The following is a 12,741-nucleotide window of genomic DNA, read 5'->3' as shown; positions in this document are numbered from 1 at the left end:
TTTCCGTTACCAGACCCGCCCCCGGAGCTGGCCTCTGGCCCTCATTGGCTGGTCTCCTGGAGCGGAAGGGGCGGTGCTGCAAGCACCTGACTACGCCCACCTCACGCTGGTCCCAAGTCCCGGCCTTGAGGTCTCATTGGCTGGTCGCCTGGAGCGGAAAGGGCGGGGTTGTCCCGGCTGGTCCCATGTGGTCCCGCACTTGGGTTTCTCCGTCTCAGTGGACCGAGTGCCTGGATTGAAGAGTGATTGAGGTTGAGGGATGGTAGAGCTGAAATGAGGCGGGACACCCCCGTCCTTATGGGAGTGTTCTCCCCCTTGCACCTGGAGCGTAAATCCGTGCACGGCGGGGGTGGGGGTGGGGGCGGGGCGTCTGCTTGACCGCTGTGTCTCCAGTATACGTCAGCAAGTGCTAGTAACCTTGTTGAGTGAGTAGCTGAATGCCCAAGTATTTTGTCTCCCAGCTACCGTGGGTGGCCGACATTGTTGCAGCTGTCTCACAGAAGAGGACGCTGAGGCCCAAGGAGATGAGGCAGGGGCCCAGGTCCATGCACCCGGGAGGTGCGGGCCTTGGTTACAGCCGAGGTCTGCCAGGCGTTCTGGCCTCCAGGCAGTAAAGCACAGATCACCAAGCAAGGCCAGGTGAGCGTGCTGATCAACCCTTAGGCTGCACGTAAAACTCTGGCCAAGAGGAGGCTAAAGAGACCACTCTGGCCTCCATAGGTCAGTCCAGGGAGCTCGGTCTTTATTTGGAGGGCGATGGGCACCTTAGAAGGTTGGTAAGCAGAGGAGGGGCATGGCGAAGCAGTCTCTCTTGCCGGAGGGAGAGTAGAAATGGGGCTGTTGTTCGTTTTTGGGTGAATGATGGTGGAGGTGGGGACAGGGAGGCAGTGGTCGTGGCGGAGGGAAGTACACGGAGTCAGAAGCCATTTAGAAGGTCGCCTTGACAAAGCTTCGTAATGTGGGAAGGGAGGGAGAAAGAAGGAATGTCTGAGTCGCTGGAGGGTAACACCACCGGCTGAGATGGGGAAGAGTGGCAAAGAAGCCAGTTTGGGAGGTTGTTAACTTCGGTTTTGAATACCTTGAACTCTTTGAGATTCCTGACAAACCTGGGACCCACTGCATTTTCCCTCAGGGATTCCGATCCTTAGCAAACTGATCGCAGAGGAGGAAACACAGCTGGAGCTGAGCCAGACAGTTCTGGGCATAGAGCGCTGACTCGTCTCTCTCTTGAGGAGTCTGCTGTCTGGGCCATGCCCTCTCCAAGCTGCCAGGCTCCTTCCCCTTCTGAATCTGGTTCTCCAGCTGTTGCTTCCTACCTGTGAGGCACCTGCACACTTCGAATCATTCCACCATTTGCTTATACTTTCTAGAGCTGATTTCTGTTATAGCACCCCAGAAAAATATGAATCAGGAAGAATTCTGAGGGGTAATGAAGGCAGCTTCAGGGAAGAGTAGGAGTTTACCAGGCTGAGAAACAATGGCACAGGATTCCAGGCAGGAGGTTCAGCAAAGGCAAGGGTGTGGGTGTGCCTGCCTCCTTTAGGAATGGAGAGTGAAGCTGGGGCTCAGGGTTCTTGTGGAGGAGCGAAAGACACTCAGAGAAGATCAGTTGGTCTGGAATATGAGGGCCCAGCAGGTGGAGGTGGGCGTCTGAAACACCCTGAAGAGCCCAGGCCAAGAAGGATGGGCCCTCAGGGAGTCCAGAGACATGTGTCTGGTCTGCCCATACCCTTGTGCATCCGAAACTGGCTAACTGTTCATCAAATGTTTCCTTTATGTCCTGGGCATACAGCTAGATTACATTTCCCAGCCTCCCTTGCAGTATGAGTCCTGGCTGGTGGGATGTGGGTAGAAATGCTCTGTATCACTACCAGGCTGAGTCCATAAAAGCCTCCCATGAGTGAGCCCTCTCCTCCGTGTACTTGCGGGATGTTGATGTCCAAGGCAAACTGGGAGCTACCCGAGGAAGGTAGGACCTCTAACAGCCAAGTCTTTGAATAATGGTATGGAGCAGAGTCTTCCTCTCAGCCAAGTGAACAAGAATTAAACTTCTATTGGGTTAAGCCATTGAGATTTCAAGCTTTGTCTGTTATGGCTACTAGCCTTAACTAATGCAGATCTGCACACCTCTGGGGTACTAATGCAGATTTGCATTTGGTGGGTGGTCACCAGAAGTTTATACCCTGGTTTAGCACTGTGTTTTCTTCTCTTATTTCAACCAAGAACAAATCAGATAAAAGAATTTTGACTGAATTTTAACATTAATTAAAAGCCAGCTTGTTGGAATCTCTGCTCACTGTTCTCCCAGGCCTGGGTGAGGTGATGTCTCCCAGAAGCCTACCAGATCCCAGACAGTTTCCCAGGGTAGGTCACGCAGGCACCGGAGAGGCAAAGGTCTGTGAAGATACTTTTGGAAGCCCAGGAAAGCTCTGATACGGAATGTACTATTTTGTGAGCATAGATTTATTTTTATAAGCTTCTCACAGAGACTCAAAAGAGGTTAGAAGCCTCTGTCCTGGGAATCTTCTCATGTTCTCAGTGTTCAAACAATCTTCAAAGCTATTATCAGGAACCTAAATCTTTCTTTCAATTTATATTTTCAAGAGTCTATGAGACATTTTCACAAATATTTCTTACAGGTATGTTAAACTCAACATTTAAAAATCTTCTTTAATCACCCAGTCACCCAAAGAGAACACATGAATCATCTTCGACAGCTCCCTAGCATTCTGAATCTCCATCCCTTAGTTAGTCCCGTCATTTCTCCCAACTCTGCCACCACCATAAGCAGTACCCTCTGCTAGGCCTTCTTGCTTCTATCCTTACTGCACCCTACTTTGTTCTAATATTCTGGTTAGCCAGAGTGATCCCATTAAGAATTTACAACAGATTATGTCACCCTCTGCTCCAACCCTGGCGGCTTCCCCCATCATTTGGAGAACCCAGAGCCTGGCCTACGAGGCCCTTGCTGCGCCACTCCACCTGTCCCCTCCTGCTGCTCCTGACTCCACGCCAGCCACAGGCCCTCGGGTACTGTTCCTCCACCACAGCAGGCTCCTCCCACCCCGAAGCATTGGCTGTTGCTGCCCCCTTGGCCAGGGATACCCTGCCCTCAGGTACATACATGGATTGCACCCTCATCTCCTGCTGGTCTGAGTCAAATGGCCCCACTCCAGAAGGCCTGCCTCTGCCACCCTGTCTGAAATTGCCATCCACCCTCCATTGCTCCCTCCCCTTACTTCTCTCCTCAGCACTTAACTGCCCTCTGACTTATTATGTCATTTGCTCATTCTTCTTGGTTATTGCCTGTCTCCCTCACTAGACTCTAAGCCGCACAGGGAAGGATTGTTTTTGCCAGGTTTGTTCACTGCTGTATCCCAGAGCTTAGCACACTGTAGCACTTAGTATTTGCTAAATGGATTATTCAAGAGCCTGAGTTCCCTGCCACCGGCTCCATCCCCTGATCCATGCTTGCTTCAATAAGTAGTGAATTCCCCATGTGCAGGGGGTGCCTTGTTCACCACTGAATCCCCAGCACAGAGCCAAGTAGACAGTGGTTGCTCAATAAACACTGGTTAATAAGAGAAGGCCTGGGAGTGTATCTAATTCATGTCCGGTTCTCATCGCCTACCAGAGTAATGAGATGTAGATTCGTTTAGGCATGCAGCAATAGTAATTGAGTACCTGCTTAGACTTTCCATAATAATTTTTTGTTTACTCATGATATTATTTTAATAAAAAAGCTGACCCAAGGGAAGGAGCACGTGTTGCTCCAGATTATCCTGTGCGCCCTCTCACAGACATGACCGCCTGGCACCCAAACCTCAGGCCTGGGACTGTAGCTCCTTCCTATGCCGAGGGCCTCTACAGAGCTGTGCTCCAGCCCAACGGGGTGCAGAGGACATGTCCGTGCACAGAGGGCCCCACTCTCCAGAAGACAAACAGAAATGGCCCCAGGGAACAGGTGGAGGTTCTGAAGCAAGAATTTATTCCAAGTGCGTATGTGGGTGTAGACAGCAGAGACCCACCTTTCAAAGCAGGTCAGAAACTCTCACAAATAGTCTCCAGCCCTAGACCTTCCCTTGCCACGTCCCTGGCCTGAGGCCGGAGCAGGGGAAGGGCCTCCTAGTTCCCCCACCAAAAAACACAGGTACTTAAGGGCTAAAATAGAATTATACAGCCTTATTTTTATTAACATCTAGCAAGAAAAAAAAAAAAAAAAGAAGATTCCCTTCCTGCTCCAGCCCTACCTCCACCACTTGAGCCCTCAGGGAGCAGTGTCTGCCCAGGGAGCACCTGCTTCCAGAGGTGTCCTTGGAGCCTGGGCACCTGTGCACGGCCACCTCTGTGCCTGCAAGCGGACCACAGGCCCCTTCCTTCACAATGTGGGGACAGAAGGGCAGCTGGCATTTCTCCAGCCCTCAGCTGTCAGCCTTGGGAACTTGGAAAAGATCAGCGATGTCCAGCAGAGCTTGGCGGATGTGGTTCCCAAAGCGCTGGGCATTCTGCGGGAGTCAAGAGCTCAGACCAACCTCCGGGTGAGCCCCCGCCCCTCTGTCCCCACAGGGAAGGGTTCTTCCCCAGCCAGACATGCCCTGGGGGGCGACCCCTCCTCAGGCTGAGTGGGAGCACGAGACACTCACTGTCTCTGAGCTTGAGAACTTGCTGGAGACGTGGAAGAAGATGGTGTTCTCACCCGCGATCATGTAGGAAACCCCGTAGCCATCATTAGCTACCTGAGGGCAGCACAAGGGGTGAAGAAGAAGAGGTGAACTGAACCTTGAGGATCTGGAAGCCAAGCTGATGTTATCCTTGCTCTGCCCACAAGATTCACAGGAAGGGCCCATCCCCAGGAAACAGTATGAAAACAGAAGAGAAGACCCCACTGGGGGTTCCAGGACCTCAGGTTCCCTCAGGAGGCCCCCTTCATGTTTGCAGAGGGTCTCTAGCTCCCCAACAAACTAGCCCACATGAGTGTCTCAGTGGGAGATCTGGACTCTCTCCATAAGCCCACTTCAGAGGGTACAGAAGCCCCGGGCAGGGTCACTCCAGCAGTGGGTGTCAACATGGGTGGGGTCCCAGCCACCTTTCTTGCTGGGGTCGACAGGTACCTATCCTGTTTCCAGGCAGGGCAGGTCCAGGGCTGTGCTCCTGCCTCTGGTCTGACCTCCTCAAGGCCCTGCACTCTCCCCTGACACCCCGGCCCCTGGTCCTTCCCACCTGTCCACCTTCAAGGGCACTTACAGGGCCAAAGCCACCGCCAGCACCCAGGTGATTGGGGTACTTGTTTGGGTCAAACATGCGGATCTGGAATTGAGCAGTTTGGCTGGTGGAGAGGCGCCAGGGTTCTGAGAGCACCTGCAACAGGGAGGCCCGGCAGTCAGGTGCCACGCACACCTGCGGACAGGTGCGTGAGCCTGGCACTGTCCTGGCTAAGGATGCAGAAGGGACAGGATGCAGGACCTTCCTGATTGCTGTCCGTGGTCCCCTAGTCTGTTCTCACCATCACAGCCTCTGCACAAAACCCTCTGTCAGGTGACCTGCCTGTCCGCCCCCCGGCTCCGCCCCCCACCCCTCCTGCTGTCCCTCCTGCATCCCACACTCCTGCCTCAGTGTCAGTGTCCGGGCACTGGAGGTTCCCTCCACCTGGACGCCCCGATTCCCCTGAGCCTCTGCCCTTCTCTCACGAGCGCTGCCACCATCTGACATATGTTTGTCTGTCCATCCCCCCTCACGCCAACAGCAACTCTACGAGGGGGAGGCTCCTGCTTGGTGCCAGTCCACAGGCCTGGGTGGAGTATGGAGCGGGAACACTGGCCCCAGCTGTCCAGACAGAAAACAGGCCGAGACCCACCAGGAGAGGGCCTGAGGACAGAGGACACACCCATCAACACTGACCTCAGCCAGGAAAGGGGACTTGACCCCCAGGTACTTGGAGACCACGTAAAGGCAGAAGAGGTGCCTGTCAATCCCAGCCCCTGTCATGGCCAGGCGGTACATATTCTGGTGCTTCTCAGCAGCTTTCCGGAACAGATCTTGGAGGTCTGCTTTCTGGGGGCAGAAATGGAGCAGTGAAGAGTAGCCCTGACCCTCGAGCAGGCAGGAGGCCGCACAGTCACGTCAGCACGAGGCCCTGGGGGGCTCACCAGTTGGCGCCCCTGCACCATGGCCTGAACAAAGGCTGTGGACTCGCAGGTGCAGGAACGTACGGTCTCTGTCCGTCCCTCCCGGAACATCCTAGTCATCGAGGCTTCATAGGTCAGGCAGAACTTGCCTCTGTCCTAGGGAACACAGAGGGGTGAATCTTGCAGGTGTGCCCTGGTGCCACCCCCGCCTGCTCGGTGGCCTGGGGCTCCTACCCGGAAGTGTGCCAGCTGCAGGGCGATCTGTACGAAGGCGTCAGGGCTGGTCCGGCACTTCTTGATGAGGCCTTTGCCAAAGGGCAAGAACTGGAAGCAGTACAATTCCACGTCATCAGCCAGCGCCTTGGCCACCCGGTAGGAGCTCTCGATGACTGCCTGGCACTGCCAAGACACGGAGGGGTCAGCTGGGGGCAGAGCTCTCCAGGGGGACTCCAGGGTCACGTCCAGGAGGCCTGAGCGTTAGCAACGGATGAAGGCAAGGCTGGGCAGGCCGCAGTGTGCTTGACATCCTCAGGAGAAGGAGACGCAAAGGACAAGCCAGGGGCATCAGCAGATTCCTGGCTGGGCTTTGTCGGGGAGGAAGGCACTGACAGGTGCTCCCTGGACACGAGTTCACACCTCATGTCTTTCTCCAGTCCCGAAATGGTCCTGGGATCTCTATTCTCCCTGTAGCCAGTCTGGACCATGAGACACTCTGGACTCTTCCCCTGAGGGTGGGGCTGGGACAGAGGGGAGGGCCACAGGGCATCTCAGACACTTGTCCCTTTCGCACACCCACCCCTGCCCCTTCTCGGCCCACACACCTGCTCAGGAATGTCCCACTGCAGCCGCTGAGGGGGGGCCAGCACAGGGTTGGGTTTGCCCAGACAGTGCCCAGTCTCTGTGTAGCCCAGGTCGAAGCTGTCGGTGCCCAGGACAAACTGCAGGGGCAAGGTCAGGCTGAGAGGCCGTCCTTGCCCGGCTGCCCCCGTCCCCGCCCCGCCCCTGCCCTGCGGGACCTCTCCCAGGGTCTGCTACCTCCCAGAGGTGCCCTATGATAGGGGCGTCTGCCCACGCGTGTTCTGTGTTGAGGCCCAGCTGGCCGTTCTTGAAAGCGATGAGAGTGAAGGACTTGTCGAACCACCTGCAGCGGGAGGAGATGGGGCGACGGTGCGGGGGCAGGGGGAGGAGCCCGGGGGTGGGCGGGGTGGGCCGTGCAGTGGAGCTGGGGGTGCGGTACCTGTTGTAGCAGCTGCCGTGCAGCAGGGCCTTGCCATAGAGGCTGAGGCTGGCCTCGTCTTCGGGGTCATAGCGGTGAGACTCCTCATCCAGAGCCACAAAGAAAGCAGCGCGCTCGATGGCATCCAGGGCAGCCTTGTTCTTGCCGGAGCCGAAGAAGGCCTGGCGTACCTGAGCCCACTCCACTCTGAGGGCGCGAGGGCAGAGTGAGCTGGGGGGGGGGCCCTGTGGGCGTGAGGGCACCTCCCAGGTCCCCCCCTCCACACACCCCCACCTAGCCACTGGCAGTTAGAGGTCACAGCAGCTACCCTCCTGCCGTTACCACCAGCACCCCTCACGACCGCAGGTCCTGGTTTATGCAGAGGATGCTGGGGCCCAGCTCCTCCCTTGCTGAGGGCTCTGGCCGAGTTCCAGGGTGGCACACAGGACCCAACTCCTCTCCACACGGCACCTGAACCTGGGCCCCAATACCTTCCCCCTGCGGTGAGGGCTGCCAGTCTCTCCTCCCCAGGCTGGGGTGGGGAGGGGTCATCCAGGATCCTCTGGAACTGCATCTCCAGGTCCCGAGGCTTGAGCAGGCGGGAGCCCTCATAGAGCCACAACTTGAAGAAGCGGCCCTTGTGGTAGACGGCTACGTGCCTGCTGTCTGTGAGGTGCTGCAGCACATCTGCGGCAGAGGCCACGGGTGGGCTCAGGCGGGAAGGTAGGGAGCTATTCCCTCCCCCACCCCATGCCACTCAGGATGGCCCCCCAGCCTCACACCAGGTGACCGCATGGACCCTTCGCCTGGCCTCCCTTCCCCTTCCCTGGGCGGAATCTGCTGGCACCAAGCCAGGCCCCGTGCCCTGAGCTTCCCTGTCTGTCATTTAATGCCAACCACAGTCCCATGAGGCATTTCACAGAAGAGGAAACCAAAGCTCTAGGAAATCCCACAGACTGTCTTGGCATTGGAAATGCGGGTGCTGCTTGGCGGCCCTGGGGCCCTGGGCGAGCCCGCCCCTCCTCCTCTACAGGCTCCTTGAGTGGGGAGACCCACTAGGCCTCCTGTTGCTCTTTGCGCGGAGACTCCTGAATTGTGAGCCCCTGCAGGGGGGGAGCTCTGACCTGGGTCTCCCAGGGTCCCAGTACTAGCACCGTGCCTGTAAACAGCAGGTGTCTAGTAACGGCCGCCAACTATTTTTCGCAGTTACATGACCCTGAGACACTGAGGACGCGTGGTGACCAGCAGGCAGTAGGGCATCTGGCCGTGGCGGGCCCACAGCTGGGAGGGGGTGGCCTCCATCCTGCGGCCCCAGCGCAGGCGCCTGGCCGCTAGTACCTGTGTCCTTCCCCGGGATCCGGGTGGTGTTGAACATCCTCTCCATCTGGTAGGAGCACATGGGCACAATGCCCAGCGCCATCACCTAGGAGGAAGGCCCGGCACGGCTCAGACGCAGGCCTCCTCTCCCGGTCACACCCTCGTCCCCAACACAACTCACAGGCTTGATCTCTTCACGGTCAAGTTTACGGCGATACGTGATCATGGCGTGGACAATGTTTCCCAGGCGGGCTGCCTGCACGTCTGTGTTCTTGACGAGCACTAAGTCCTAAAGGGAGAGAGCAGAGCCTGCAAGGAGGCTGCGACAGGTGTGCACAGTGGCATCTCTCTGTCTGGGGTGTCTTGCCCCCTTTCCCCAGTCCATCCTGCACACCCTCTGAGAACCAAGTACAAGAGGTGAAATGCATAACTGATCAGATAACCCCCTGCCCTGACTTTGACCTGAGCTGCTTTTCCAAACCCATTGTATTTGTTGATGTTTTGTTTATTTTTCTTTGAGCAAGGGGTTCTGCCACTACAAAACAGCTTAAAACCTCTTGTCTAGACAAGTATGCATATAGGTTTCTGGAAAGACAGCTTTGTGGAAGAGGGGAATGCCAGCATGCTACTTGAAACGTGCTTTGGAAGTGGGAGAGCAAAGAGGTGCACAGGGCAGTGGCTGGGCAGCCTCTCCCAGCTGGCTGTGCAGTCTTGTACTAGGAGCAGGAAAAGGGCCAGTCATGTGGGATAGGGACCGACAGTGACCCCCTGAGCTCTATAAGCAGCAGCTCTGATCTGCTTAAGACACACTTAAGGAAGTTCCCTGGTAATGGCGTCAGGACAGCTGGGAAGTTGTGGCTGGAAAGCCAGTGAGGGAACAAGGAAGGAAGTGAGAGAGCCTGAGCTGGGCAGGACAGTGAGCCTGGGGAACTATGGGAGTGACAGTATCAGGCTGTGGGGTCTACTGGGCTCTCCAGATCCTCAGTATCCCCGTCGCCTGTGAGCTGCTTCCTGACTATTCTTCCAGGATATGACACCCCCCACCCCGCATCTTCCCTCTCCTTCAGGCCTCACTTCAGAACCCCCACTTGCCTACAGAAACCACCACTAGGGCTCTGAACTGTCCTCCAGGTTCCTTGCCCTGAGACCAGAGCTGGGGACACAGCTGAGCACACAGGAGCCCATGTGGCTCTAGCCCTTACCATGACATAATAGTTGCTGTTCACCATGAGGGGAGTCCTGCCTTGAAGGTAGACATACTCTTCCCACCAGTCGCTCACCTGTGGGTGGGTGGGAGGTTGGAGCTGGGGCGGAGGAGGGTGGGGTGTGAGCAGCCAGGACACAGGGTGGGTGAGGGTAAGCCCAGGAAGTAGAACTCACATAATTGGTTGCCCACCATGACTTGAGTACCAGGTACTTCTGCAGCCTGGGGGCAGTCTTCTCCTGGAATTCCTTGGCCAGCGTCTCCATTCGGTAATATTCCTCGTCATCCAGTAAGTGTTGCACGGATTCTAGGTACTGTCCAGCCAAGTTATTGCTCGTGTGAGGGCCAGTCAGCAAGAGCTGCCTCTGTCCTGACCTTCTTCCAAGCCCAGCCCCACTGCTCCCTCTCAAGCCGACTCTTTGTAGGGGACAGTCCCTTATGTTTGGATAAGTCCTCTGAGTCCAGCCTGCCCTGCCCACTGGGATGTCTGACCCAGGCCCTCACCCGATGAATTGTGGCTGACACGCTGGGCACGGGCAACTTGGGCAGAGATGTCTGGAAACTGTAGAGCATGGGCCGCCGGCTGGACAGAAGGCGGACACACATCTGGGGGTACAGAGTGGAGAATGTTGAGGGGGAAGCCGGGGGAAAGAATGGAAACTAGCAAACACTGGAGGGGCTACCCCAGACCCTCAGAACTGGGACAAACCCCGCCAGGCACCAGTGCCCCGCCTGGCTGTCCCCTCCAGCTCAGAACCCAAAGTGAGGCCCTGGGGTCTCAAACCCGATGCCTGGACCCCTCCACCAGCTTCTGCTCACAGCCCAGACTCTGGTGAAGTGGCTGGTCTGGCCGTGCATCTCAAACATCCAACCGTGGTAGGAAAGCAGCAGTTTCAGGGTTTGGCGGAAGAAGAGGATGCCCATCATCCAGACCCCCGTGGAGAAGATGGCCATGCTGAGAAGTGTCCGGGTCTGTGGGGTCCGGTAGGGGCCACATCTATCAGAGAAGGGGAGAGGACTGCAGGGGGATCCACTCGAGACCAACCTCAGGGAGATTCTGACTCTGCAGTCCTGATGTATGTGAGCCACCTTGGGGGAGGCACCAAAGGAGGAAAAACTCCCTGGACACACTCACATCTGACCCTCTGAGTGCATCACGCACGAAGTTACAGAAGTAGGGAATAAGATGGTGGTCGCCCCCAGGGAGGGTTGCCCCTATTACCTCCAATGGCTGTTGTCCTGTCACTGCCCAGCTCAGGAACCTTGGCCTTGGAGCCCACCCAGCCCTTTCTCATGGCCCCACTTCTTACCCCTCAGGAAGCCATCTCTGGATAAAACAGACCAGCCCCATGGAGATGTCCACGTTGCAGTAGGAGGAACCCAGTGTTGTCAGGACGACGACCAGCCAGCTGGTGGGGCTGCCAGGGTACACACCCCTGAGGATGCCATTCTGTGGGCAGAAACAGTTATGCTCACAGAGCAAGGACTGGGGTAAGCAGGCACCTATCAAGTCTTTGCCTGTTTTCACTTCTCCTTCACGTCTGGTGGACGCCCCTCCACATTCCCACACCTGCAGCACCTGATTACTGTGTCCCACTGACACTTCCTGCACACCCATCTCCTCTCCACGCCTTGAGCACCCCTCTGGTTTCTGCACTGCTGGAGCCTGTCACTCCATAGAGCTGCCAGCCGAGGTGGTGGTGGAGGACCTTGACAATGGGCAGCAGCTGACACCTAGCCTCTGCCTCCCTGGAAGGCTCGATTCTGCACCTGCTGGAAGAGACCAGCACCACCTGCGCCCACCTTGATGCGAATCAGGCGTTTCTTCCAGGAGTTGATGCCGGACAGGTAGATGTGTTTTAGGGCCTCCCGACTGAGCCGGAAGTCGACCCCCTCTGGCGTCACCGTGAACTGGAAGGCCACAGCCTGGTGCGCTTCCGCCATCCTGTGGGTTGCTGGGCACCCGGGAGCTGCTGGGCACCTGGGAGGTGGCAGGAGGTTGTGCGGGCAGCTCGGCCGCCCGCGCCGAGGCCCCGCCTCCGGCCACTGGCCGCGCCCCCAGTCCGCCTCCCTCCCCTTCCGCCCTGGATCGGCCACCCGCAGCGCCGAGGCCCCGCCCCCGGCCGCGCCCCCAGCCCGCCCCCCTCCCCTTCCGCCCTGCGTCGGCCACCCGCAGCGCCGAGGCCCCACCCCTGGCCCCCAGCCTCGCCAACCGCCGCAGAACCTTCGCGCAACGGTGCGGGGGTCGGAAGGGGGTCAGGGCCTTGAAAACGTCAGGAATCCCGAGGACAGTGTAGGGTGGCCTCGGGGTGGGGGCTAGAGGGGCCCCGGAAGCGGAGTCGGTCTGGTCTGGAGTGAGGCGGGGTCTTCGTACCCCCAGCACTGCCACGTGGGACCCTGGCACCAGCCTCTACCCCCCTCCCCCGCCCCCCCTGCCGGCTCAGAGCCCTGGGCCAGGCCGGCAGCCCAGAGCCACCCCCCAACTCCACTCACGGCTCGGGTGTGCTCCTGTCCGCTTGTGGGGACAGTCACTCTGGCCTGTGTCCCCACGTCCTTCAGGCCTGGCCACCTAAGTCCCGCCCTCACCGGGAACCTGACACCCACTCCCAAATTTGGGTTGAGAGAACACTTGGGGGGGCGGCAACCACAATCTCCCCGGCTCCGTGGCGGGAATCAGGAGTGGGGGGGAGCCGGGTTTCTGCAAGATGAAGATGGCTCAAAGGTCTGAGAGCCTGGGGCGCCCAACGGGTCTCACGTGAGGATGGTGGCATTAGAGCTAAAAATAGCCGAATGTAGGGAAAAGGTCACCAGTGTGTCAGCTGTGCCTGCTGTTCCCTGATGTCCGGCGCTCAGGGTTGGGCGGCCCCACCCGGGGCCCT

General features: G+C 57.8%; 1 protein-coding gene across 4 annotated transcripts; it reads right to left on the bottom strand.

Moving 5' to 3' along the window:
- Positions 1–3,944: 3,944 nt before the first annotated feature.
- CPT1B (carnitine palmitoyltransferase 1B) lies at positions 3,945–12,417 on the bottom strand. 4 transcript variants are annotated; one of them, XM_081247922.1, is made up of 19 exons: positions 12,356–12,417; positions 11,666–11,843; positions 11,173–11,312; positions 10,682–10,859; positions 10,367–10,468; positions 10,039–10,176; positions 9,861–9,962; positions 8,840–8,947; positions 8,680–8,764; positions 7,833–8,028; positions 7,363–7,548; positions 7,161–7,266; positions 6,947–7,063; positions 6,360–6,524; positions 6,147–6,281; positions 5,899–6,051; positions 5,245–5,358; positions 4,644–4,736; positions 3,945–4,505 (listed from the first exon to the last, which is right to left on the bottom strand). In XM_081247922.1, exons 2-19 carry the CDS (start codon positions 11,804–11,806, stop codon positions 4,422–4,424), a joined length of 2,343 nt encoding a protein of 780 aa, XP_081104048.1. In that variant the 5' UTR covers positions 11,807–11,843; positions 12,356–12,417; the 3' UTR covers positions 3,945–4,421. The 4 variants fall into 4 exon arrangements, with proteins under 4 accessions (XP_081104048.1, XP_081104050.1, XP_081104049.1 ...); XM_081247924.1 differs by having other exon boundaries at positions 9,861–9,938; XM_081247923.1 differs by lacking the exon at positions 12,356–12,417 and adding an exon at positions 12,087–12,099.
- Between the last annotated feature and the right edge of the window lie 324 nt (positions 12,418–12,741).

This window comes from Mesoplodon bidens (assembly GCF_964165515.1).
Source record: "Mesoplodon bidens genome assembly, chromosome: 11".
NCBI classification, from domain to species: domain Eukaryota; kingdom Metazoa; phylum Chordata; class Mammalia; order Artiodactyla; family Ziphiidae; genus Mesoplodon; species Mesoplodon bidens.
The sequence above is the reverse complement of the archived record's forward strand: the minus strand, read 5'-3'. Positions and strand labels throughout refer to the sequence as shown.